Source organism: Salvelinus fontinalis, chromosome 18 (assembly GCF_029448725.1).
Source record: "Salvelinus fontinalis isolate EN_2023a chromosome 18, ASM2944872v1, whole genome shotgun sequence".
NCBI lineage: Eukaryota > Metazoa > Chordata > Actinopteri > Salmoniformes > Salmonidae > Salvelinus > Salvelinus fontinalis.
In genome coordinates, this window is record NC_074682.1 from 12,108,731 (window position 1) to 12,135,411 (window position 26,681).

General features: G+C 44.0%; 2 protein-coding genes across 7 annotated transcripts; one reads left to right on the plus strand and one right to left on the minus strand.

Moving 5' to 3' along the window:
* On the minus strand, positions 1–19,356 carry prxl2b (peroxiredoxin like 2B). Of its 2 annotated transcripts, none has more exons than XM_055868200.1 (7): positions 19,095–19,356; positions 6,248–6,452; positions 5,651–5,702; positions 5,473–5,536; positions 5,234–5,309; positions 4,198–4,316; positions 1–596 (listed from the first exon to the last, which is right to left on the minus strand). In XM_055868200.1, the coding sequence occupies exons 1-7, from the start codon at positions 19,263–19,265 to the stop codon at positions 570–572; spliced, it is 714 nt and encodes a 237-aa protein (XP_055724175.1). In that variant the 5' UTR covers positions 19,266–19,356; the 3' UTR covers positions 1–569. The 2 variants fall into 2 exon arrangements, with proteins under 2 accessions (XP_055724175.1, XP_055724176.1); XM_055868201.1 differs by lacking the exon at positions 19,095–19,356 and adding an exon at positions 7,213–7,389.
* slc45a1 (solute carrier family 45 member 1) lies at positions 13,604–26,351 on the plus strand. Of its 5 annotated transcripts, none has more exons than XM_055868194.1 (9): positions 13,604–13,690; positions 20,563–21,027; positions 21,196–21,288; positions 21,398–21,622; positions 21,866–22,755; positions 22,848–23,001; positions 23,164–23,340; positions 23,915–24,120; positions 24,353–24,639. In XM_055868194.1, the coding sequence occupies exons 2-9, from the start codon at positions 20,595–20,597 to the stop codon at positions 24,623–24,625; spliced, it is 2,451 nt and encodes an 816-aa protein (XP_055724169.1). In that variant the 5' UTR covers positions 13,604–13,690; positions 20,563–20,594; the 3' UTR covers positions 24,626–24,639. The 5 variants fall into 5 exon arrangements, with proteins under 5 accessions (XP_055724169.1, XP_055724170.1, XP_055724171.1 ...); XM_055868195.1 differs by lacking the exon at positions 13,604–13,690 and adding an exon at positions 25,469–26,351 and having other exon boundaries at positions 19,621–21,027; positions 24,353–24,593; XM_055868196.1 differs by lacking the exon at positions 13,604–13,690 and adding an exon at positions 25,469–26,351 and having other exon boundaries at positions 19,621–21,027; positions 24,353–24,578.
* Positions 26,352–26,681: the final 330 nt, after the last annotated feature.

Below are 26,681 nucleotides of genomic sequence, written 5' to 3' on the forward strand. Positions count from 1 at the left end.
TTCAATCCCATAAGCCACTAAACAGCTAGTTTTAATTTTAATTGGGCACAACACATACATACAAAAAGTATTTCAAACAGTACATTGTAGAACGTCACATGCCAATGAGCAACTACTATACAATAACATCTACAATGTTAAATGTTATGTGGAGGTATCTGATTAAGGAAAAAGTATCAGGATAATTTATAGGAATGTCTAGCGAGGCATGCGTAAGTCAGCCTCAGCACACATACAGTGAGTGCTTAAATGAGCTGCTCTGTGACGGACCTGGAGTGACTGGCCACTCACCAGTAAACTTTATACTATTTAATAACATTATGCACAATCATTTATAAATAAGGATTTACAAGCTGGAAAACATCTAGTAATCTACTATATTGAGAATCAAAATTGATTTGGTTGTACCGAGTTAGAGTATCTATTATAAGAACCATTGACGCAGATTCAAAAGGTTATAACCATCCTGCTTCACAGTCCAGATTTGCCCCTCTTGATTGGTGGTCAGGGTTCAGCTCTCCTCCCCAAAGTGCACTTGAGTTGTCACAAGTCCAGGGTGTGTTCAGGCTTCATCTGGTACAAACATCATCGTTGCACTGGGAGGAGATGCAGTGAGATACCTAGGTTATACTACTATATGGATAAACCTTCAACAGGGTATTTTACATAGTGCTCTGATAAAGGCTGACTGACCGAAAGCTCAGCCACAATTACATACATTTGCATATGACTGGAAGAGTGCAAAGACTTTTGCCTCCAGCACCTTCACTAATCAGCTGTGTGTGTGGTAGATTCTGCATGTTATTACATAGTGAAAGGCTGAAAAATGGGTACTCTTTCAGATATACTCATTCAAAGCAAAGCAAAAACAAGTCAGGGGGATGAGGATAATTTAAATACATCGGGTAGGAAACCCTGTTCCTGGAGTGCCGGAGGTACTGCAGGATTTTGTTCCAACTAGGCACCACACCTGAGCTAATTGATCAGTTCAGTCATTGCCTAAATTCAACACACCTGGTCTTCCCCGTCGGTTAAATCCAAAACATGAAGTGCCTACAGCTCTCAAAGATCGGGGTTTCCTACCCCTGCTGTACGTGTACTCAAGACAGGTAAGTCAACTGTGAGTGACATAATAAGCACACTGCTCCAAGGTTACAGTAGTACGATTTCTCTGATATTCTGCTGCCTACAGTAGCTGTTGTAGGACATTTAACTTTCACATTCATCAGCATGTGAAAGTCTGCGCTCTAGAACATCCATTCAGTTCTAAATACAGTCGAGAGGAAATTGTGAAATCAGTTTGGAGATGTTATTGCGGCCCACAATGTAGGCAGTCAGCGTGCCTGTAGGTGCAAATCCAGGGGAAGACACGTCACGTACTACTATATATACACCATATGTTTTGGACTTCGGCCTAGCTACTGTTTTATTTTACAGACAGTATTTTCATTCCCTTTTACATTGTGCCTTTTGAGTTTTGTGGGCTGCATTGATGAGGATGTACTGGTCCTTGGGCTTGATTCATTTATGCTGTAGATAAAGGTTCTGTAGTTTGATTTATGTGAGCCAAATATTTTCCTTATTTTTGAATGCCACTCTCTCAGAGATGTGGTAACTCAGGAATGGACAGCTTTTAGCCCATTCTGGAGAACGGATGAGATTTAATCCATTTTGCTGTCAAATGAAATGCTACAATGGCTGGATTTACAGCCAACTGGGGCAGCTAAGTGTTGGCTCAAACATTTTCATTTTAATGCTTCATTGAGAACAGGACCTTCAGCCACAGGAACACTCTCCTGCCACAGATGTACAATTGACGGCAGGTCTCATAAAAGGTTCAATGACATTAACTGAATTCAATCTTCCAATAACAGAAACCCATAGCTTCTTTGCCATGCAGCACACCTCACAGAAGCTGGCCTGTAGTGTAGAATTTAGGGACCACCTCGCAATTCCCTGTGCACCAAGCCCTGTCCAGGGGAAACCTCCTGGCTTCCTGAGTGAGAGGGTGGAATAATGTCCCTGGGGCCCCTGGTCAGGGGCACAGAGCCGGAGATGCGGTAGGGCACAGGGGCTCCTGAGTGGTGCAGCGGTCTAAGGCACTGCATCTCAGTGCAAGAGGCGTCACTATAGTATCTGGTTCAAATCCAGGCTGTATCACATCCGGCTGTGATTGGGAGTCCCATAGGGCGGCGACACAATTGGCGAAGCATCATCCGGGTTTGGCCCAGTGTAGGCCGTCATTGTGAATAAGATTTTGTTCTTAACTGACTTGCCTAGTTAAATAAAGGTTAAATAAAAATAAAAAATGCAGGGGACTGAAGTGATTCCCCTGGGAGAAATTGAGCATTTCCAGCTCTGATTCAGACACAGAAAGCAGCCTGTGAGTGACACTGTTAACTACCAGACAGGCCAGAGGACCTATGTGGGCATATTAACACACCCACACTGGGTGAGCTGGGGTCATTTCTCACCATTGACAGATTAAGTTGAAACTTGTTCTGCTGTGATTATCAAACAGCCACATGCCTTTTTAACTCATGCTGTCATGTTTAGCTCATGATAACCGTGATAAGATGGATATCCATGAAATGCAAATGCATATGAAATGCGCCTTCCGGGCTTACAGACCGCGGCACTGCAATGTAGACGTTGGAGCCTAAAGGCTTATTTCACCCACCTCTTCACCCTTATAAAGAAAACATAAAGGTTGCTGTGTTCCCGAACTGGTGAGAGGACATCTGCTTGTCCTTAGCAGTCACGGGGAAACACCCATGCCTTGCTGGCTCTAGGCCTGGCACTGTGAAGTGTTAGCAGAACATCGGCCTGCCTGAGGGCAGCCTGCAGTTGTGTCCCACATGCTGAGCCTCTTAGGCCTGCAGACATCACTAACAATCACCGGGTCACCAGCCACTCAGTCGCCTGGAAGTATGACTCTGTTTATTTCTCGAGGCATGTGCTTACAAAAACTCTATTGTGTTGTTGAATGACAAACAATGGGTGGGTGGGTGGACGTAAACGTGACTATTAGGGATGTAATGATTCACCGACACGCATCGGTCCCTGATTCAAAATGTTGAAGATACGACTGCATCGGTCCACATTCCCCAAACTGATCCAAATCTAGCATGCGTCGGTCAGAAAATCGATTTAAAACATTTCGAATTGCTGATTTCCTCCACTGTTTTGCTCATATTAAGTTCTACCTTCCAAAAATACCTCATCTTCTGTGACAACGTATCCTTCAGTGTCGAACTAAGCATATAACTGTGTTGACGTTCATAGATCTACAAGTCATTTTGCACGCCGAACAACCCCAGGGAATATCAGTAGCGTAGTCAAACTGCGCACTGTGCCCATTCACACACTGACCACTGAGGTAAAATAAGAACTGGAGAATGCGTCCAAGATGTCTGTTGTTCCCTATGTAATCTATTCACATTCACATAGGTTCAAGGTGGCCAGACCGGGCACTCATCGTTATTGCTCCAATTTGTGGTTTAAGATAACGTATGATTTAGACAGATTATAACACATTATCTATTAAATCACCAAGAAAGGGTAAATGGAGAGTCTGAAGATTTTCTACAGGTTAAAAATATAAACCCTGCCAGTCTGACCTCTCCCTACAACAAATGATCAACAGCTCAACCTATTCGCGGGAACATCCTCGGGAGATGAAACAGCAGCTATGGTATTCTTGGTCTATCTGTTCTCTTCCTGATTCCATAGGAGCACTGAGAAATCATCAGGTTCTCATGGGAGCCATTTCAAAACCTCACACTGTAGGGATATGCTGAAAAAACTATTACACCAGCCAGAAAGACCATTGTCAATGTTCAAAGGGGTTTGGAGAAGTAAGAGTGATAATACAGGCTGCCTATCTAAAATTGAAGAGATCTGGATCATGGAGTGCAGGCAGAACGTGTGTGGCATTGTCAATAAGGAGTATTCTCTGATACACGTGTGGCTGTGTCTGCACACAGAATCAGTGGAAAATCACCATAAGGAACTTGTCCGCAGCCTGGAAAAACTCAGCTCTATCTCAGAGTGACATGATCAGATCTAAAATGTTCCACTCTGAGCTCTTTCACAACAGCAATAATCACTAAATCATGATAATATCAATTATTCCAGAACATGGTCTCTCTCAAGAATGTTCATGTCTTGCCCGTCATTGGTTGGTTGCCAACTTACCTGTGGTCTCTCCCCTGCTTGTACATTGGCTGAGATGTCAAGAGCCTTGGAAATGTCCTCCAATGGTACATAGTCTCCGGGTGAATCCTGGACAAAGTGTAGCAGTACTTTTTCTCCACCTGTATAGTACACAAAACACAGCATGGACAGGCCTGAGATGCATACCAACAACCTCAAATACCAGTCTAGTGTGAACTGATGTTATCACACTGCCCTCCGGTGGAGAGTCTACAGTACAGTCACAGATAGAACAAGGAGCCGGTTGTTTCAGCAGAAGTATAAATCTGAAGCATGTGGTTGGAATTTCCACTCACCACCAAATATTGTGACGAGAGGAAGCCCAGTGGCCAAGAGTGGGAAAAAATGGAGCGAGACTGGGCCGACATTCTGCTAATTTTCTCATCTATGAAACATTTGATCTCAATACAATTTTCTGATCCCAAAAAAGGATTATGTTACGAACAGAGAACTATGTTTTATAGACTTTACCCGTCACCAAAGTTTCTAAGAATTGCGTTGTTTAGAAAGACTGCAAGGGCGAATTGAGTCATTGCACACGCGTACTTCATAGGCGTTCATTACTGGAAATATGCAAACGCATGCTAAAACGAAACAATAGGATCTCGCTAGCTCGTGCTTGGTTTTGCCCACCTCCTTGCTTGTTCTGCCTACTATGCTTCATTTGCTCCATTGGAAACAACATGCTATAGTGTATCTTGGGTTAGTTATAAAAAATCTTTGGTACAGTACACAAAAAGTGGCCACAGCATTATATCTATTTATGAAAAAAATCCCCTGAGGATCTTAACTCATGACACTTATTATCACACATTGTTATGTTTTATGTATTTAGCTAATATTTGAAAAACATATCTTTCCAGCAATCAATTCTAATCAAAACAGCTTTGATATGTCTTTCCAGACAGGTCAACCCCTGAAAGCTGTATGGTGTATTTCTGACCTATATATGGTTCAGTCTGGCGATTATCTGGAATGTACTTCAACCTTTTCTCCCCATGTCTGTGTTTGGACCTACCTTTGGCTACAATGAGCATGCCTCCACTCTGTAGGAGGTCCCCAGTGAAGTTCCCCTGGATCCCTTGAGCTTTGGCCTGGAGGACAGAGCAGAGAACAAATCATGTAAAACACCTTCCAATTCAACTCAGACAAACAGAAGAGGACATATACATGCAGTATCAACTGAACATAACCCCCCTACCGTGTCAACCATGAATACAGCAATGCTATTGGACAAAGTGAAATAACAAACGTTACCTTTGTCGTAACCTCTCGTACTTTCTTCCCCAGTGCTGCAGGAACCACACTCAGAGCCGTGTACCTGTTTACAAATGTAAAATTACAAACATAAGTTCTATGCAAGAGCTATTTTTTTTCTTGGCACTCCAAGTAGTACACCTAGGAAGGTAAATAGTATTCAGACAACCCAGCTTACCTTTTGAAGCCCAGGTCCTTGTAGCATTGCTTTTTCTCGTCAATGTAAAGGTCTGCCACAGAAGACAACAGGAGGATTATGATACGATCAACAAATTCTCAAAACTCTTACTATGGAAGGGCATTTATGGTCCTCTGTGGAATCCATCAGGAGGCAAGTTTATTGCTTTCCTAGTAAATGGCCATAACTATGTAACTATGGCTACTTAGGACACACCCGCTTGCACTGAATGTTACAAAAGGAAGCTACGTATGTTGTGTAAGGGTGACAAAGCTTCTATTGATTCTAAATGACAAACTGTCATTAAAAAGTAAAATGGTATTCAAAGATCAATATATTTTTTATATGCTTAAAAAAAATGTAAATACTATTTAAGTAAATAATTTATTTGCTTAAATAAAATATTTGTATTTAACTTTTTTTTAAAGTCATTTGTGCTTGAATAGATTTGTGGTTGCATGAGAAGTCAAAAAGGTTGGGTTGTAGACATCATTGGTGTATTGACACTTACAGCCAACTGTAATGTGACTTTGGACAACTGACTTTGCCCCCAATCGAGAATATGTTTTTTTGCAAAGCAGCAATGGCTTTTCTAACCTCCTTTGAAGAATCCCCCCTCCTTAAACTCCTTCAGGCCTGTCTCCTCAGGTCCAATGCCCACCAGGGCGATACCATGGGCTGTCAGGTCTGGTTCCAGTTTACTGATCTCTGCAGCTGTCCAGCGGCACACCTGGCAGCCAAACCTGCGCAGGAAGAACAGGACCACAGGCTTGTCACGCCATAAAGACTGGAGCTCCACACTCTGCAACAAATGACAGAGACAAATGACATGTTATGAAAGATTGAGGGAGGGAGGTTACTTCCCTGAATAGTTATGTTATCTCTCATAGGAGAGTGTTTAAATTGAATGAAGTACATTAGTGGCTCACAAACAATGACTGAGTGAATAATCAATGTAAAATAGTCAGAACAAAGTAACACTTTCATGTTATGAAACATTGAGGGAGTGAGGAGGGAGGCAGGATAGAAGTAAGCAAGGGAGAGCGGGAGGTATGAAACGTTGAGGGAGGAGGTAGATGGGGAGTGGTTGAGATGGGGAAGACCAATGTTTGTGCTCCCTCTACTGAAATGTATTGATCATTTTGACCCATACCTATGGGATGCCATTTACAATTTGCTGCAATAATAAGATTAAACCAATCATTAAAGTGCTGCCTGTGGCTCGCAAAGTAGCTAGTTAGCGGGCTAGGGAAGCCGTTCACAACCTTTCTAAGCCTGACACAACCTAATAAAGAGAAAACAGATCTGGCCGAACCAGTAAAAACCTGGGTCTATATCAACTTAGTATTGTAATGAAACAGACAGGGAGCAGGTCACGAAACCTCGACGTTCTAGCCAAGTCCAGCGCGTTATCGACTGTGCCGCAAAACCATACTCGCGCGGCAGAGTCGATATCCGCGCTTATAAACCCAGGGTCGTTACACTATCTTCCAAATCTGCTAGCTAGGAGCCTAAACCCACCATTATTAACACACACATTTACGTTTCAACACATTACGTACCTCTCCAGAAACACTCTTCAACAAGTTAGTTCCAGCTGTCTTTAGTTCAATCTTTGCCATTTCCACAGAATGTATTGAATTGACTAGAGACAATATACGTTAGTAAAAACGACTTACTCAACAGACTATTGCAGACACGCTAGTTGCACAACGAGCGTACTAAGCGAACGTACAACGACCACGCCTATTTCCACATTGATATCCAATCACAATCGCGAACAACACCCTGGCGCGATGCACGCACGTGGGCGCGTTTGATAACATAAAGTATACATTTTATACAAGTAGCCTATATTCCAATTTCCAGTATTGTTGAGTAAAGCGAATAGCTGGGATTATATCTAGCTATATATTCAAAGATTATGTAATTTCACGCAGTTTGTGCATGCGTTTGAAGCACAAAACACACATTTTCAAGTTGTATTACTATATGTACGGGTTTACACCAGCCTGGTCTCATAAACTAGACGTAACACAGTAAATTTAAATCCGAATAGAAATAGTCTGTGTAGCCATTTGATTAGCTGTTCAGGAGTCTTATGACTTGGCGGGTAGAAGCTGTTTAGAAGCCTCTTGGACCTAGACTTGGCGCTCCGGTACCGCTTTTAGTGCAGTAGCAGAGAGAACAGTCTATGACTAGGGTGGCTGGGGTCTTTGACAATTTTTAGGGCCTTCCTCTGACAACGCCTGGTATAGAGGTCCTGGATGGCAGGAAGCTTGGCCCGATGATGTACTGGGCCGTTCTCACTACCCTCTGTAGTGCCTTGCGGTCGGAGGCCAAGCAGTTGCCATACCAGGCAGTGATGCAACCGGTCAGGATGCTCTCGATGGTGCAGCTGTAAAACCTTTTAAGGATCTGAGGATCATGCCAAATCTTTTCAGTCTCCTGAGGGTGAATAGGTGTTGTCGTGCCCTCTTCACGACTATCTTGGTGTGTTTGGACCATGATAGTCTGTTGGTGACGTGGACGTCAAGGAACTTGAAGCTCTCAACCTGCTCCACTACAGCCCTGTCGATGAGAATGGGGGGCGTGCTCGGTCCTCCTTTTCCTGTAGTCCACAATCATCTCCTTTGTCTTGCTCACGTTGAGGGAGAGGCTGTTGTCCTTGCACCACACGGTCAGGTCTCTGACCTCTTCCCTATAGGCTGTCTCATCGTTGTCGTTGATCACTGTTGTGTCGTCAGCAAACTTAGTGTTGGAGTCGTGCCTTGCAGTCATGAGTGAACAGGGAGTACAGGAGGGGACTGAGCACGCACCCCTGAGGGGCCCCCGTGTTGAGGATCAGCGTGGCGGATGCGTTGTTACCGACCCTTACCCCCTTCTGGCGGCCCGTCAGGACATCCAGGATCCAGTTGCAGAGGGAGGTGTTTTGTCCCAGGGAAATTATACAGCGTTTTACTTCTTCTGTCTCAGCTAGCTACTGACTACACTTTAACTAGCTAGCTATAGTAGATTAAAAAGTGTTACTTAGCCTTGATAATTGTACAGTATGTCTACTTGGGTCCATTTCAGACCTTATGGAATTTAAGGATGAGCATAAGAGCATTAAAAGGGGTGAGGACCCCTACATCTGTCCATGTGGAGAATTGCAGCTTTAGTGAGGGATAATGTTTGGGTTGTTAAGTGAAGTAGCATTGGCTCATAGGGCAGGAGCCCATCTCCTGTTTCTGTAGCTTGATGTACAAGTACACCCCCTGGATATGACGCTAGTCTATCGCAGAGCCTTATCCCCAATCTATCTCCTTAATGCGTAGTGCCAAGCAGAGACGCATCAGATCCCATTTTTACAGTGTTTGGGATGACTCAGCCAGGGATTGAACTCACAACCTTCCAGTCTCAGGGCCAAAACTAACCACAAGGCCACTGAGTTGTGTAGCAGTTAAGTTAAAGCATCTTAGCAATATAATGTGTTCTTCATAGCTGCCAACGTTCAAGGAAAGAACCACTTAATTATATAATCATTAACCAGATTGACGCAAGAGAACTCAGTTCTAAAATGTTGTCATTAATGAGAATTAAATCAAAGTCTATTGACATTCAGAATTGACTTTTAGACATCCAGCCTGTATTGTAGTTTCATGACCAGAGACAAATATTGAAAGGCACAGTATTTATTCAGAGTGGTACATGCATTCAGTCTTGATGTATAGGATCCTTCCCAATATATGATTGATATGTCAAGTGGTAAAATCCCAAGTTATCAATTAAAAGTTTATGGAAAACTGCACTTGTGAAAATGACAGCTTAAGTATTCTACAGGTGCTAACTATACTATTCACAGTATATAGCACATTTCCTGCATTGAAAGGCATGTGGCACTTAGAGACCTGCCAAGAGGCAGGATGTTATAGGTGACCAGGGGATTCCCTCTACCACATGTGAATGACTCTGTGGAGCTTGTAAGTGTAGCCATGCAGCCTATCTTGGCAGTTCACAATGTTGACCTTGCAGATGTGGAATGCAAGTGGAGGAAGCCAGCTGTGCCCAACCAGGTGCAGTCAGTAGAGGCCCTGTACACAGCCCTCTGTCCCAAGAGCCCACCGAGGACGATCTTCAGTGGCTAAGAAACCATCTCCGGGGCAGGTTCAGTGGAATGGCGTGTCTCCTTGAACCTGCGCCAGAACAAAAACGCTATCCTCCGTCAGTACCGGACATTGTTTAAAAAAACAAGGGCACCTGGGGCATGCAGACATCCTGGCTGGCATGGTGCTGTCAGTGGAGCAGCAGGAGGCTATGCGGCAGGCAACAGTTGGACAGCGCACCAACCCCAACTGGCACACCATGAGAGGGAGGTTGACAGCCAGCAATTATGGAGCAGCGGTTAGGGCCAAGCGCGTTACTCCGTCACTGCTAAAAAGAGTCTTCATCACAATCAATGGATGGGGTGTTGTCTGTAAAGTGGGGCACAGATTAAGGAGGGAATCAAGGCATTCAAAATGGCTACAGGGATGAATGTGCAGGAGTCAGGGCTTTGAGTCACAGGTCTGGGATCCTGGGTGCCTCACTGAATGGTCTGGTGGGCACCACAGCAGTGCTGGAGGTCGTGTCCCTATGGTGCAAGGGTCCTTACCATTGAAGAGGCAGTGAAGTAGAAGGATTTCTATATCAAGGACAGAGGGTTTTATAGCCTCCGTGAAGACCATCTTTACTGGCAACAAGGTCAGCACATGCGTCTTCGCTGTGAGGACAACCAAAGCCTCCAGCACCATCCAGCGTGACAGCCTCTGACACTCATTTTGCTCCTCCTCCTGTCAGGACCTGTTTTCAGGGAAGCCAATGGTCCAAAAATATTCCACAGTTCATACGTGCACACACACTTCCCAGAAAAGGTTCTATTACATACAAGTAGGGTTGCAAAAATTTCCATGGGAAGTTAAGACTGGGAATTTTGCTTAAAATCACCACAAAAGTTACTTGACAGAGAACCTTTTTTTGCGGGATACACAAGCCAATTCTAAGTCTTTGAGCATATTTTGGTTAAACTACCCCAATTCAACGGAGTTGCAACCCTCTGCATGTACAGTGCATTCTTCCATCACATGTACAGCTGATTATCAAGATCTTGCACTAATGAGATGCTATCGAGCCCATACTACTACACTGTCTGAGCCAAGGACTACATGGTTTCTGGTAAGTTTTGATTACAATACTGGGTGGGTGAATATATTTTATATGATATACATGATTTTTTGTTAACTAGTAAATAGTAGCCTCCAGCAAAGTTCGTTTTAATAATTTCTAACTTGTTAACAATTTCTGCTAGTTAGTTTTTGCTACCATGTGGGTTTTAGTTTGCTTGAGCCTGCTAACTGAGTGTTAATAAACCTGTTTCTATACATGTTTCATAAAAATAAAAAAAATCTTACAAAGGAGTTGTTTAATCTAACAGCTTAACTATTTATCTGTACATGGAATTGTATTTGTTTTTTTCTAATCTTTACAGGAAAATGCCACGGGCACTATCTGATGTGTGAAGACATTTCATTGCAGCTAATCTAGAAGGAAAAGCTGTGTACATTTGCAAATACTGTGCCAAATCATATGTGAAGAATGCAACAACGTTGCAGAATCATCTGGCCAAGTGCATAAAGTTCCCTCAGTGCTCACAACAAGCAACCTCTGACAAAAATCCCTCTACTTCTATTCGAGGTGAACATGATGAATCAGACACCTTATCGATAGCAACAGCTCATGGTCCTCCTGGAATCAGATTTTTTTTACTCCAATGGAGGAACATAGTTAGAAACGCTGATGAATGTCTTGTTCAAGCTGTGTATGCAACTGGTTCCCCTCTGATACTCACATGCAATGTGTATTGGAAAAGATTTCTGAATGTTCTTTGCCCAGCATACACCCCTCCAAACAGACATGCTTTATCTACTCATTTGCTGGATGCAGAGTTCAAGTGAAGGTCAAGCAAATCAGAGAAAGCAGACTATTGCAATCATCTGATGGGTGATCGAATGTTCGTGGGAAAGGAATAATTAATGACATCATCTCCACCCCTCAACTAGTATTCTACAAGAGCACAGACACAAGAGACAACATACATACCGGTCTCTACATTGCAGATGAACTGAAGGCAATCAATGACCTTGGACCACAGAAGGTATTTGTACTGATGACTGACAATGCTGCGAACATGAAGGCTGCTTGGTCTAAAGTGGAGTCCTACCCTCACGTCAACCATTGGCTGTGCTGCTCATGCATTGAATCTGTTCCTCAAGGACATCATGGCACTGAAAACAATGGATACACTCTACAAGAGAGCCAAGGAATTGGTTAGGTATGTGACGGGTCATCAAGTTATAGCAGCAATCTACCTCACCAAGCAAAGTGAGAAGAATAAGAGCACCATATTGAAGCTTTCCATTAACACCCGTTGGAGTGGTGTTGTCATGTTTGACAGTCTCCTGGAGGGGAAGGAGTCTCGCCAAGAAATGGCCGTATCACAGTCTGCCGACATGGACAGCCCCATCAAGAGGATCATCCGGGTTGATGCATTTCGGGAGAGAGTGGTTAGCAGCCTGAAACCTGTAGCAGTAGCCATTGCACGGATTGAGGGAGACAATACCATCCTGTCTGATGTTCAGACGCTGCTTGCAGGTGTAAGAAGAAATCCGTACTGCCCTGCCCACTTCACTGTTGTTCCAAGCAGAGGAAACTGCAGTCCTGACATACATCAAGAAGCATGAAGCCTTCTGCCTGAAGCCCATGCACGTCGCAGCATACATGTTGGACCCCAAGTATGCTGGCAAGAGCATCCTGTCTGGTGCAGAGATCAACAAGGCCTATGGTGTCATCACTACCGTGTCTCACCACCTTGGCCTGGATGAGGGCAAGGAACTTGGCAGTCTGGCGAAGTACACTTCCAAGCAAGGGCTTTGGGATGGAGATGCAATATGGCAGTCGTGCCAACATATCTGATCAGTCACCTGGTGGGAGGGACTTTGTGGCTCTTTCCTCTATTGCCTCCATCCTCCAAATCCCACCAACATCAGCCACCTCAGAGCACAACTGGTCCTTTTTGAGCCTGACAACGAGCCATCCTCAACAAGTTTGGGAAGTGACAGTAAAGATGAGGCCTCAGTCTGATGTTCAAGAGCTGGACATTGAGGAAGTCCAGGGAGAAGACATGGAAGCCTGAGAGGAAGACAACCAAAGCTTTAGTTCCTAGACTATCATTTTACAAATGTATGTTGAAAACATTTTTGGGGGGGATGCGATGGACCATTTGGGGGGGGGGGGGGGGGGGGGGGGGAGACAGCTGATTTAATTAAAGTTCATTTTGTAACCCCACATTTATTTTTTTCTATTGGAAGGATTTAATAATTAGCAATTATGTATACTTATGATACGGTTTATGTTTCTGTCTCCATATGATAAATATCCAATGCAAAAAAAAGATTTTAATGTTATTAATACCCATATATTTCCATTAATTCCCATGGAAAGTTTCCACCTCTGAATATTCCCCAAAATGTGCAACCCTACGTAAGAGTAATTTACTTAACTCTCCCATAGGCTTCAGTTGGAATAGCTGTGATGTTTAAATTATTTCTTACCCCCCTGTCTTACTTGCTGTAGGCCCCAGTCATCCCTGCCTGTAGCTGACATGGTTGAAAAACAAGTGAACAGTTAATAAAGATCATACACAAACAGGCTCCTAGAATAGATTATGTTACATTGAGGTTTCACTCGAAGCAGCCAACTGAAGTAATGTAGTCAACATAAATTCAATCACAAAGGCTGGTCTGATATAGGGGAGGTAATCAGGAAGGTGATGGAGTCCAGGTGAGTGTCATGAGGCGCAGGTGCGTGTAACGATGGTGGCAGGTGTAGTCATGATGAAACAACTGGCGACAACACACGCCAGAGAGGAGTAGTGGGAGTAGACGTGACAACTATGTGGATGGGACATTTCTGCTGGAATGGAAAAATGATCTGGAACGCTCAACTAGATCAGGACATTCAAGGGTAAGTATTGCAATTAGCTATACGGCTGTACTTCTGATTCTAAAGTGGAAAGTTACAACCCTTAACCATGAGGTCACTGAGAAGGACCAACAGTGATAGGGGATCCTCTGAAAAAGACAGATGTACTGGCCAGCAGACTACGATTTCCTCCAGCCCTGGTAAACATTCAGGTCCTAAATTGGTGGCATATGATGTTTAGAAATGCAAAATTTCACTACTGTGTCAGGCTAATTTGGCACATTGTCTCCTATTCCAGTCTGAAAAGTACTAGCCTAATTTCCATCCCTGCTGACATGCATAACTGACTTCACACAGATTAGTCATGTACAACAGATACCCTCTTGGAACAAAAGCATTTGTTTTGAATGGGAAAACATTGGGTAAGAAATAATTTAAACATCACAGCTATTCCAACTGAAGCCTATACGAAAGTTAAGTAAATTACTCTTACGTAGGGTTGCACATTTTGGGGAATATTCAGAGGTGGAAACTTTCCATGGGAATTAATGGAAATATATGGGTATTAATAACATTTAAATCTTTTTTTTGCATTGGATATTTATCATATGGAGACAGAAACATAAAACGTATCATAAGTATACATAATTGCAAATTATTAAATCTTTCCAATAGAAAAAAATAAATGTGGGGTTACAAAATGAACTTTAATTAAATCAGCTGCCCCCCCCCCCCCCCCCCTAAATGGTCCATCGCATCTCCCAAAAAATGTTTTCAACATACATTTGTAAAAGGATATGTTGAGACCTCATGCTTCGATAGTGGCTGGGGTTTACAAGTTGCATAAGTTAACAAAGATGTGGCAAGTGTTATATAATGAGATGTTGGTGAGATCAAAGATTAACAGGTGAAGACACAGTATTGGCATCAGCTTTCATGCTGGTCATTATGGTTTATGAAAATAAAACTACTAGGCTACTGTACTTCTATCAGAGAGCATTTCTATGAAACTCTATGAAATTCCATTGCGTATTGGGCTTAAACTGTCTGGACAGCACAAAAACCAAATGCAGATGTTTGTCTAGGTAGTCTAAGCCCAGGCTAATATGTATGGTAAATGGTTGACATATCCGTACTGCTTTTAACTATTAGTTAGTGCTGTTGGCAATAATTTTAAAGGTCCAATGCAGCCGTTTTTATCTCAATATCAAATAATTTCTGGGTAACAGTTAAGTACCTTACTGCTATTGTTTTCAATTGAAATTATACAAAAAAAGAAACAACAATAACTTCTTAGCAAAAAGCAATTTCTCGAGCAATAATTTTGCTAGGACTGTTGGGGAATGGTATGAGCGTGAAGGACAAAAATATGAACTAGACTGGCCAGCACTGGCCAGCGGGTACTATTTAATGAAGTTGCCAGTTGAGGACTTGTGAAGCGTCTGTTTCTCAAACTAGACACTCTAATGTACTTGTCTTCTTGCTCAGTTGTGCACCGGGACCTCCCACTCCTTTCTATTCTGGTTAGAGCCAGTTTGTGCTGTTCTGTGAAGGGAATAGCACACAGCGTTGTACGAGATCTTCAGTTTCTTGGCAATTTCTCACATAGAATAGCCTTCATTTCTCAGAACAAGAATAGACTGACGAGTTTCAGAAGAAAGTTCTTTGTTTTTGGCCATTTTGAGCCTGTAATCGCTCCAGATACTCAACTAGTCTAAAGAAGGCCAGTTTTATTACTACTTTAATCAGGACAACAGTTTTCAGCTGTGCTAACATAATTGCAAAAGGGTTTTCTAATGATCAATTAGCCCTAAAATGATAAACTTGGATTAGCTAACACAACGTGCCATTGGAACACAGGAGTGATGGTTGCTGATAATGGGCCTCTGTATGCCTATGTAGATATTCCATTCAAAATCATCTGTTTCCAGCTACAATAGTCATTTACAACATTAACAATGTCTACACTGTATTTCTGATCAATTTGATGTTATTTTAATGGACAATTTTTTTCTTCTTTCAAAAACAAGGACATTTCTAAGTAACCCCAAACTTTTGAACGTTAGGGTAGGTAGGGGCAAAGTGACTATGTATAGCAGGGGTGTCAAACTCATTCCACGGAGGGCCTAGTGTCTGCAGGTTTTTGGTTTTTCCTTTCAATGAAGCCCTAGACAAACAGGTGTGGGGAGTTCCTAACTAATTAGTGATGTTAATTCATCAATCAAGTACAAGGGAGGAGCGAAAACCTGCAGACACTCGGCCCCCCGTGGAATGAGTTTGACACCTGTGATGTATAGATAATAAACGGCGAGTAGCAGCAGTGTAAAAACAAAGGGGGAGGGGGGCAATGCAAATAGTCCGGGTGGCCATTTAATTAATTGTTCAGCAGTCTTATGGCTTGGGGGTAGAAGCTGTTAAGGAGCCTTTTGGACCAAGACTTGGTGCTCCGGCACCGCTTGCCGTGCGGTAGCAGAGGGAACAGTCTATAACTTGGGTGACTGGAGTCCTTGATCATTTTTGGAACCTTCCTCTGACATTGCCTAGTATAAAGGTCCTGGAGGGCAGGAAGCTTGGCCCCAGTGATGTACTGGGCAGTACGCACTACCTTCTGTAGCTCCTTACGATCGGATGCTGAGCAGTTGCCATGCCAGGTGGTGATGTAACTGGTCAGGATGCTCTCGATGGTGCAGCTGTATAACTTTTTGAGGATCTGGGGACCAATGCCAAATCTTTTCAGTCTCCTGAGGGGGATAAGGTTTTGTCGTGCCCTCTTCACAACTGTCTTGGTGTGTTTGGACCATGATAGTTTGTTGGTGATGTGGACACCAAGGAACTTGAAAATCCTGACCCCGCTCCACTACAGCCCTGTTGATGTTAATGGGGGCCTGTTCGGACCGCCTTTTCCTGTAGTCTATGATCAGCTTTGTCTTGCTCACGTTGAGAGGTTGTTGTCCTTGTACCACACTGCCAGGTCTCTGACCTCCTCCCTATAGGCTGTCTCATCGTTGTTGGTGATCAGGCCTACCACCGTTGTCGTCAGCAAACTTAATGTTGTTGGATTTGTGCGTGGGCGAACAGAGTACAGGAGGGAATTAATCACGTACCCTTGAGGGGCCCCTGTGTCGAGGATCAGTGTGGCAGATGTGTTGTTGCCTACCCTTACCACCTGGCGGTGGCCCGTCAGGATCCAGTTGCAGAGGGAGGTGTTAAGTCCCAGGCTCGTTGGAGTAGTGATGAGCTTTGTGGGCATTATGGTGTTGCATGCTGGGCTGTAGTCAATGAACAGCATTCTCACATAGGTGTTCCTTTTGTCCAGGTGGGATATGGCAGTGCGATTTGAGATTGTGTCATCTATTGGGGTGGTATGCGAATTGGAGTGGGTCTAGCGTGTCCAGGAGGATGCTGTTGTGAGCCATGACCAGCCTTTCAAAGCACTTCATGGCTACCGATGTGAGTGCTACTGGGCGGTAATCATTTAGGCAGGTTACCGTCACTTTCTTGGGCACAGGGACTATGGTGGTCTGCTTGAAACATGTAGGTATTACAGACTCGGTCATGGAGAGGTTGAAAATGTCAGTGTAGACACTTGCCAATGCTCTGAGTACCCGTCCTGGTAATCTGTCTGACTCCGCGACCTTGTGAATGTTGACCTGTTTAAAGGTCTTGCTCCCATCGGCTACAGAGAGCATGATCACACAGTCGTCTGGAACAGCTGGTGCTCTCATGCATGCTTCAGTGTTGCTTGCCTCGAATCGAGCATAAAAGGTAATTAGCCCATCTGGTATGCTCGCGTCACTGGCAGCAGGTGGCTTTGTAGTCCGTAATAATTTGTGAGCTCTGCCACATCCGACGACTGTCAGAGCCGGTATAGTATGATTCAATGTTAGTCCTGTATTGACATTTTGCCTGTTTGATGGTTCATCTGAGAGCATAGCGGGATTTCTTATAAGCGTCCGGATTAGTGTCCCGCTCTTTGAAAGCGGCAGCTCTAGCCTTTAGTTCGGTGCTGGTGTTGCATGTGATCCGTGACTTCTGGTTGGGATATGTACATATGGTCACTGTGGGGACGACGTCATCGATGCACTTAATGATGAAGCCAGTGACTGAGGTGGTATACTCCAAGGGGCGGCAGGTAGCCTAGTGGTTGGCGTGTTGGACTAGTAACCGAAAGGTTGCAAGATCTTATCCCCGAGCTGACAAGGTAAAAATCTGTCGTTCTGCCCCTGAACAAGGCAGTTAACAAGGCAGTTAACCCATTGTTCCTAGGCCGTCATTGAAAATAAGAATTTGTTCTTAATTGACTTGCCTAGTTAATTAAAGATAACATAAAATACTCCAACAGTGGTGGTAAAAAGTACTAAATAGTCATACTTGAGTAAAAGTAAAGATACCTTAATAGAAAATGACAAGTGAAAGTCACCCAGTAAAATACTACTTGAGTAAAAGTCTACGTATTTGGTTTTGAATATAATTAAGTATCAAAGTAAATGGAATTGCTAAAATGTACTTAAGTATCAAAAGTAAAAATATAAATAATTTCAACTTCCCTTATATTAAGCAAACCAGAGAGCACAATTTTCATTGAGGGATATCCAGGGGCACACCCCAACACTAATTTACAAATTAAGCATTTGTGTTTAGTGAGTCCGCCAGATCAGAGGCAGTAAGGATGACCAGGGACGTTCTCTTGATAAGTTTGTGAATTGGACCATTTTCCTGTCAAAATGTGGGTGTCAGGGAAAATGTAGAAAGTGCATTATTTCTTTAGGAATGTAGTTTAGTAAAAGTTGCCATAAATAGTAAAGTACAGATGCCCCAAAAAAACGACTTAAGTAGTACTTTAAAATATTTTTACTTAGGAACTTTACATCACTGTTCCTCAATGCCATTGGATGAATCTCGGCACATATTCCAGTCTGTGCTAGCAAAACAGTCCTATAGCATCCGCGTCATCTAACCGCTTCTGTATTGAGTGAGTCACTGAGTCACCTGCTTTAGTTTTTGCTTGGAATCAGGGGAATAGAATTATGGTCAGATTTGCCAAATGGTGGGCGAGGGAGAGCTTTGTACTCATCTCTGTGTGTGGAGTAAAGGTGGTCTAGACTTTTTTTCTCCTCTGGTTGCACATGTGACATGCTGGTAGAAATGAGGTAAAATGGATTTAAGTTTGCCTGCATTAAAGTCCCCGGCCACTAGGAGCACTGCTTCTTGATGAGCATTTTCTTGTTTGCTTATGGCCTTATATTGTTGAGTGCGTCTTTGTGCCAGTGGTGGTAAATAGACAGCTGCGAAAAATATAAAAACTCTCTTGGTATATTGTGTGGTCTACAGCTTATCATGAGGTACTCTACCTCAGGCAAGCAATACCCCGAGACTACCTTAATATTAAACATTGCGCGCCAGCTGTTATTGACAAATAGACACACATCCCCACCCCTCGTCTTACCGGACTTAGCTGTTCTGTCTTGCCGATGCATGGAAACCCAGACAACTGTATATTATCCGTGTTGTCGTTCAGCAACGACTCCGTGAAACAAGATATTAACGTTTTTAATGTCCCGTTGGTAAGATAGTCTCGAACAGAGCTCATCCAGTTTATTCTCCAGTGATTGCACATTGGCCAATAGAATGCATGTTAGAAGCGGGTTACCCACTCGCTGACGAATTCTCACAAGGCACCCTGATCTGAGCCCCTGTATTTACTTATTTTCTTCATGCGAATGACGAGGATTTGGCCTTTGTCCGGGAGCAACATTATATCCTTTGGGTCAGACTCGTTAAAGAAAAAATATTTGTCCAGTTCGAGGTGAGTAATCGCTCTTCTGCTATCCGGATGCTCTTTTTGGTCATAAGAGACGGTAGCATAAACATGATGTACAAAATAAGCCTCTTTAAATATGGATGACGCTAACTTCATATGTATTGGTGCTGAGGCTGCAGGTCTACCAAGAACCAAGCGCAGGGAACAGGAGGGGTGATGGTGACGTCACGGGTGAGGGACGGGAAGAGAGGGGGAAGGAAAAGGGACGGAGGATAAAGAAGGGAGATGACTGCATCAAAGGGAAAAAAACAACGTATTTCTCTCATCCAACGTAAATATTCTAAATCATAAATATGATTGACTTGTTTACCAACAGAGAATACTGAAATAAATGACAGAGAAACGGTGATAAGGTAATTTCTTTAATGTTCCAATTTGCACGCTTTGCCCTGTCTAAGACCATGTGTTAATTCGATTGTATAATCTTCACCTTGACTCGAGAACAAAAATGCTTTCAAGTCAAGGGACATAACGTCGATGACAATTGGAAAATAAATTGACAAACCAGACCTATCAAGCCGTAGTCACATGCTTGGCATGTTTTTAATGTTTAAAGACGTGTGTTTCACAAATAAATAATGTGTAGGCTTGCATGTTAAAACGTTTTATTTGAGACGATTTGTGACAATGTCTTTTTATAGCTCTTACGCATCCGATTAGCTTGTTACATGGGCAAAATACACCCATGAAAAATCTAAACGGAAAAAGCCACGAGGAGACGATGCCGCATACCACACTGCTGTACTAGAGCACATGGGTTTTGCGCACATCACCATCAACATGCACATTTGTTGTAGTGCGTTTTGCCCATGAGGAGCATAGTGCCATCATAGGCTCGCAACGGCCTTACTGCCGGTTACCTTGGTGTCTACATATTCCTCTCCTGTTTTACAGTGCTAGCCATATGAGCAGATGTTACCTTGAGTGTCCTCTAAAAGTAGCTTGCCAAAGATACTAATACTTTATGGATGTAATTTCTGCAATTCTGTTATTGATATGCCTCCTTACAGTACAGTCTTCCTCATAAAATGGTACATTTATCTTTTAAACTTTTATGTGATTGCATTTTGATCTATGAATGAGAATCTCCTAGTGTGTCCAGAGTAAACTGGGCCCAGCAGAGTGATGTCATCTCCAGGAATGGGCACCCCCAGTGACCCCCTGTTGGCCAGCCCAGGAGGGAGGTCATCAGAGAGGTCATTGGGTGCCACAAATGGTCTCTGGAGGAGCTCCATGCCCAAGACCGTCAGCTTCCCATCGTCTACCACACGCCTCCTGAGTCACCGTGCCAACAACTTCCAGAGACACCCGAAGCGGCGGAAGCTGATCAGACCGTCCCCGCCCCCCCCGCCCAACACCCCCTGCCCCCTAGATCAGCTGGACCTCAGTGAGATGCCCCCTCGCCGCACCTTCCCTGAGCTGCTCTTCAACGGCAGTGTCCTGTTTGGCATTGAGTTCAGCTACGCCATGGAGACGGCCTATGTCACCCCTGTCCTGCTGCAGATGGGTCTGCCCGAAGAGTTCTACAGCCTGGTGTGGTTCATCAGTCCTATATTGGGTAATGAAGTGGCAGGGAGAGATGAAGTAGATACAGAAAGTCCTGTTTGATTAGATAAAGATAATGCATAACTGTGCTTTGAATAGTAGTTAGATTATATTGCTGTTCCCATCAGCATTGCCCATTGAGTGCCCCTAAATCCTTCTAATTTCTCCTCGTGTTTTTAAGGATTCCTGGTCCAGCCTCTCCTAGGAGCTTGGAGTGATCGTTGTACATCCCGCTTTGGCCGTCGGAGACCGTTTATTTTAGCCTTGGCTATTGGTAAGGAATATTCTGTCTTGCAAGGCTCTCCCTCCTCTGGTGAAAGTCTGTTCCTGTTTTTAACTAATATTGTAGTCCTGAAGTGGAGTTCTCTGTTTTAACTTTGTAGGAGCTCTGCTTGGTTTGACAATGGTGCTGAATGGGCGAGACATTGGAGCTGCGGTGGCAGACACAGCAACCAATCACAAGTGGGGCATCATACTGACTATTTGTGGAGTGGTTCTGATGGACTTCTGTGCGGACTCGGCAGATAATCCCAGCCACGCCTACATGATGGACGTGTGCCTGCCAGAGGACCAGGACCGTGGCCTCAATATTCACGCACTGCTGGCAGGTTAGAGAGCACTGTATGCACTAACTACTGGTCAGTCAGAGAACGCTATACACTACTGGCTGGCTATAACACTCACCACTGGTAGGTGAGACAGTAAAATGTACATATAAAACACTTCTGACAATGTAGAGTTAAACGTAACATATATAATAAATCTAAGCTGTGATAGTGATAGCATAATCAATGTCACTGATATGATGACCAGTTCTATGATGATGATTATGTCCCGCATGCTCTATGCAGGCCTGGGTGGTGGATTCGGGTACATCGTGGGTGGAATTAACTGGGACCACACTGAGTTTGGGAGGTCAATGGGAGGTCAACTTCGAGTCATCTACATGTTCACCAGTGTCACATTGGTCATTGCCACGTGCATGACCCTCAACAGCATCCCCGAGCGGCCCCTGCCAAAGATGCAGACTCAGAAGAACTCTAAAAACTCTCTAAAGAGCCCCAGCCTCCCTCTGCCCCCCTCTCCCCCTGTCCCTCCGGGGGCAAGCCTGGGATTGGAGGAGGAAGAGGCAGAGGAGAGGCTTTATAGCTACCAGTTCTCTGAACCCTGCCCCTCAAACCCTAACCCCATGGCACACTCCTGTAGTGCCAACGCACGCCTCTGTGCCGGCCTCACCAGCCCCATCTCCCCCCTCAGCCCCCTTACTCCTAAATATGGCAGCTTTATCAGTCGGGATAACTCTCTCACTGGCATCAATGAGTTCGCCTCATCGCTGGGAACCTCCTATATAGACAGTGTGCTCATCGACTGCTACACCGGACAGCCATCTCCACAGCCCCTTGACCAGGACACTGCAGCCCGACCACTGCCTCCAGCGGACACCCCACCTCCCCAGGGATCTCAGCCTGGAACTGGGTCACAGTCTGGAGCAGTAGCCCAGGCTGGAGCACTAACCGTGGCTGTAGCACTAACCGTGGCTGGGACAGTGGCCCTGGCTGGGGCAGGATCCCAGGCCGGGGCTCAGGCCGGGGAGGCTCCGATGGAGGCAGGGTCCCATCGAGGTTCGTCCGCTGGTATCCTGAAGCGCCCTCAGAGCCTTGCGCTTGTGGAGGAGCCAATGGTGATCCAAGGTGAAGGGCTGGAAAATGGCCGCAGAAGAACGGTGACCTTCAGTCAGCAGGTCAGCCTGGAGTTTAATTCCTCTGATTAGTTTAACAAATCATCATGTTGAGATAATTAATGTATCTGATTCTTCTTCCTCCTGTAATAAAGGTGGCAAACATTCTGCTGAATGGGGTGCGCTATGAGAGTGACCTGAGTGAAAATGTGGAGACAGCAGATTCACAGATGTCAATGAGGCTACTGTGTATCGCCATCTACAGGATGCCTCCGTCACTGCGCAGCCTATGCACTAACCATTTCTTGGGTGAGATTCATGTCACTCATGTGCTTGTGTTTTATTGTCTGTAAGCCTACTAAGGTTAAAGTCACCAGTGATGTCACCGCAACCTATCTGTACTTCAGTGTAAGCTGTGTGAGTATGTCTATGTAAATATGAGCCATCTGCCACCCTGTCTTGATCCTATAGGTTGGCTGTCCTTTGAGGGCATGCTGCTGTTCTACACTGACTTTATGGGGGAGGTAGTGTTTGAGGGAGACCCAAGAGCACCCCATGATTCTGAGGCCTACCAACGCTACAATGCTGGGGTTAGCATGGGCTGCTGGGGCATGTGCATCTATGCATTCAGTGCTGCCTTTTACTCAGGTGAGTCCTGCACACACACACACACACATCAGTACACTCATAAACACTAAAAGAAAAACACATTTTTAAATACTTTATTTGAATCCACAAATCACATTACTTTCAAGAAGGATTCAAACATTTCAAAGGTCTTTGTATGCATGGACACTTAAGGATACAGAAAACACCCTGTTCTCCAAACAGCTACGCTGCCGATAACAGCTGAAAAAGAACCGTACCTAGCCAGTTGCTTTGCTTTAGTCTTAGGCAGGCCTGCAAAATGGAGGCCACGTACTGTGAGCCTATATACATTGCAGAGACTGCCAAATATCAGTGATACTAACTGTCCGAGGCCACTGTTCGTGGCCAGTGGGACCTTCTTCCTCCGTCAGTCCAGGAGGGAGGCTCTGGCTAACTGCAGCATTGTCACTGTTGAGCATGTTCAGCGGATTATTCAGTCTGGTAGCAAGTGTAAATTCACTCGACATTCCACACACCTCACACAACATCCGTCATTTAGATTATTTATCAGATATAGTTGTTTTACAGGTTTTTCCCTTCTGTTATCTTCCTCTCCTCTTGTTTCTATTCATAGCCATACTGGAGAAGCTGGAGGAGCGTTTTTCCCTCCGCTCTCTTTATTTCTTTGCCTACCTGGCGTTTGGCCTTGGCACGGGCCTTGCTACACTCTCCACCAACCTCTATGTGGTGCTGTCGCTCTGTGTCACCTACGGGGTGCTCTTCTCCTCTCTGTGCACACTGCCTTACTCTCTGCTGTGTGAATACTACCAGAGCCCACAGGTTAGTGAATATGAATGGGAATACACTGAATACAACACAAAAATGTGAACATATTATATAATGTTCTGAATTGTGTTTTTGTGAAAGTATTTTATACAGTATTGGTCAAGTGTTTTGATTTGGCACAGTACTGTGTCTTTCTAGATTTATTTGTAAAAATGTGTTTGTTGTAAAAGTGTTCACAGTATTAATCATACATGTGCCGTCTCTCTCCGCATGTGTGTTTGTGTAGTTCTGTGGCTCGTCAGAGGAAGGGACCAGGAGAGGGATGGGGGTGGACATCTCTCTGCTCAGCTGCCAGTACTTCCTAGCTCAGATCATAGTCTCCGTGGCGATGGGACCTCTGACCTCGCTGGTGGGCGGGGCCCAGGGAGTGATGTACTTTTCTAGTGCGATGTCATTCGTGGGCTGTCTGTACTCCTCCCTCTGCGTGGTGTACCAACTGCCCCCCCCTGAGGGTGAGCCTTCTGAAAGTGAGACCCAGCCACTACTGGTGCACATTTAGACCCCCCCCCCCCCCCCCCCTTCTCTCACACTGCACTACACACTATCACACTGCAGCCTTCTGTCACAACGCACACCGCATATAGCCTACACTCTGTCTCTCTGCAAAGCACATACAGTACTGTACTCTCTCGCACTACTTAGCATTGCTCCGCTTAGACCGACAGACAGACATTGGCCGCCGTTCTGCGGTGGCAGTGTGTTATAGTGTGTCCATGTATTTCTCTCCCATAATTTCCACTAAAAAGCGCCACTTATGTTCATTTTGTGCGTGCCTAAATACTTACGGCCCTACAGCCCCTATTCCCCAGGACATCAGGAATAAATTAAAACTACCTTTGAAGGGGTTAATTGTTTTGGCCTCGCCTAATATATGCATGCGCTGTAGCCTCAATGCCCTGCATCTTCTGTTTTGGTCTGATGTCCGAGGGAATGTCTACCTGCCTGATTCTGAGTCAGCACACTATCATCCCACTGTAGACAGGCTTAGGGACTGTCTGAATGTGTCACCAATGACCTTTTGCTTGAATTCATGTAAGCACAGTAGCATATCTACAGTACATTTACACACACATGCAAGCCATAGGTCCACCCTCACTCAATGTAGTTTGTACTATGTGAACAATAAAGAGCCAAACTGTGCCTCTGAGGTTTTACATCTTTCACACAAGGCACTCAGATTATTATGGTCATTATTTATTACCATTTTGACTTGACACTCACTACTGCGTTTACAAACATACACACAGAGATGGACCCTTTACTAAGCCATGGACATCACTCTGTCCTGTCACCTTGCTTCTGGCGTGACTGTTGTAATGACAGTGATTCTTGTCATTACCAGGAAGAGAAGTTGAAACTGGGGTGTGATTCGGCATTCCATCGGAAACCGAACAAAAAAGAAGAACAACAAATCTGTTGTTTTGGTGGCGAGAAAGAATTCAGGAAGATGAATGTGAACTATGCTTAAGATGGCGCTGGACAACTTTGAGAGGGAAGACTTTTGGGTTCATATTTGCCAACAGCAAGTGCTTATTTTCACCGCTAAGGCGCATGCTTTAGTTAGGGTTTAGGCTTGTTTCACCACACGACCCAAACTGGCTCACTGGAGTGACCCTCTCACATTTGGGTTAGTTATCCAGTCTCATTACACGCTGCTGCATTTATTCACTCAATTCATTCGATTATAAACAGCTCAAATAACATTTCATCTTCCATGTACATCAATCAGCCAATTATAAAACATTGGTGAAATCATAATTACTTTTTAATTGAGACAATCTGACAAGCAAAAAAAAACTTGCTTGCCTTGAACATCACTTAATTGACACCGGGACTGTTTACAGGCATTTTTTGAATGAATTGTTAACAATAACTCATGCCTGCGTTCAGCTTCATTTGTGAGTTTCACTAAAATACTCACCACCGTGAAACACCCCACTGTCATGAGTCATCTAGAGCTGATGCCTCAGTGGAATGTTGATCAGGGTCTACCACTAAAGCCTCCATAACAGACTGGACACGTGCCATGATGATGTCATGTTTCTGACTGGTTTCTTTTGAGAAAACAGCAACTGTATGGATCATCATGCTGTTGCAACTTGCTTCAATTCAACAAAATAACATTTATAGTGTTTTCTGATGTTCTTCATCCTTAATTCCAATATTAACTGTATTACTGTAACAGCTACTTCAGGGTTGAGTTCAATTAAAATGATAATTTTTTACTTTTTGGGCTATTGTCCTTTTTTTTTATTAAACTCACTATCATAGAACTTCACACATCTTAGAGGTCTCCTCTATGCAGATAATTATGCATATGTGTCCTTTAGGCTTAATGTTATAAAATATTGGTATTTAGATTTACAGATATTATGTATTTCACATTAAGATATGTAATCTTCATAACTGGTCATTATCAGAAAACCTCTATCCACATGGAGGTTCTATCAAATAAAAACGATTCTCAGAAATCAAACCTACCCTGAATTGACCTACAATACCAGTTTACACCACTAGATGGGTCTGTAAACTGCATTCAATTGATTGATGTGTAG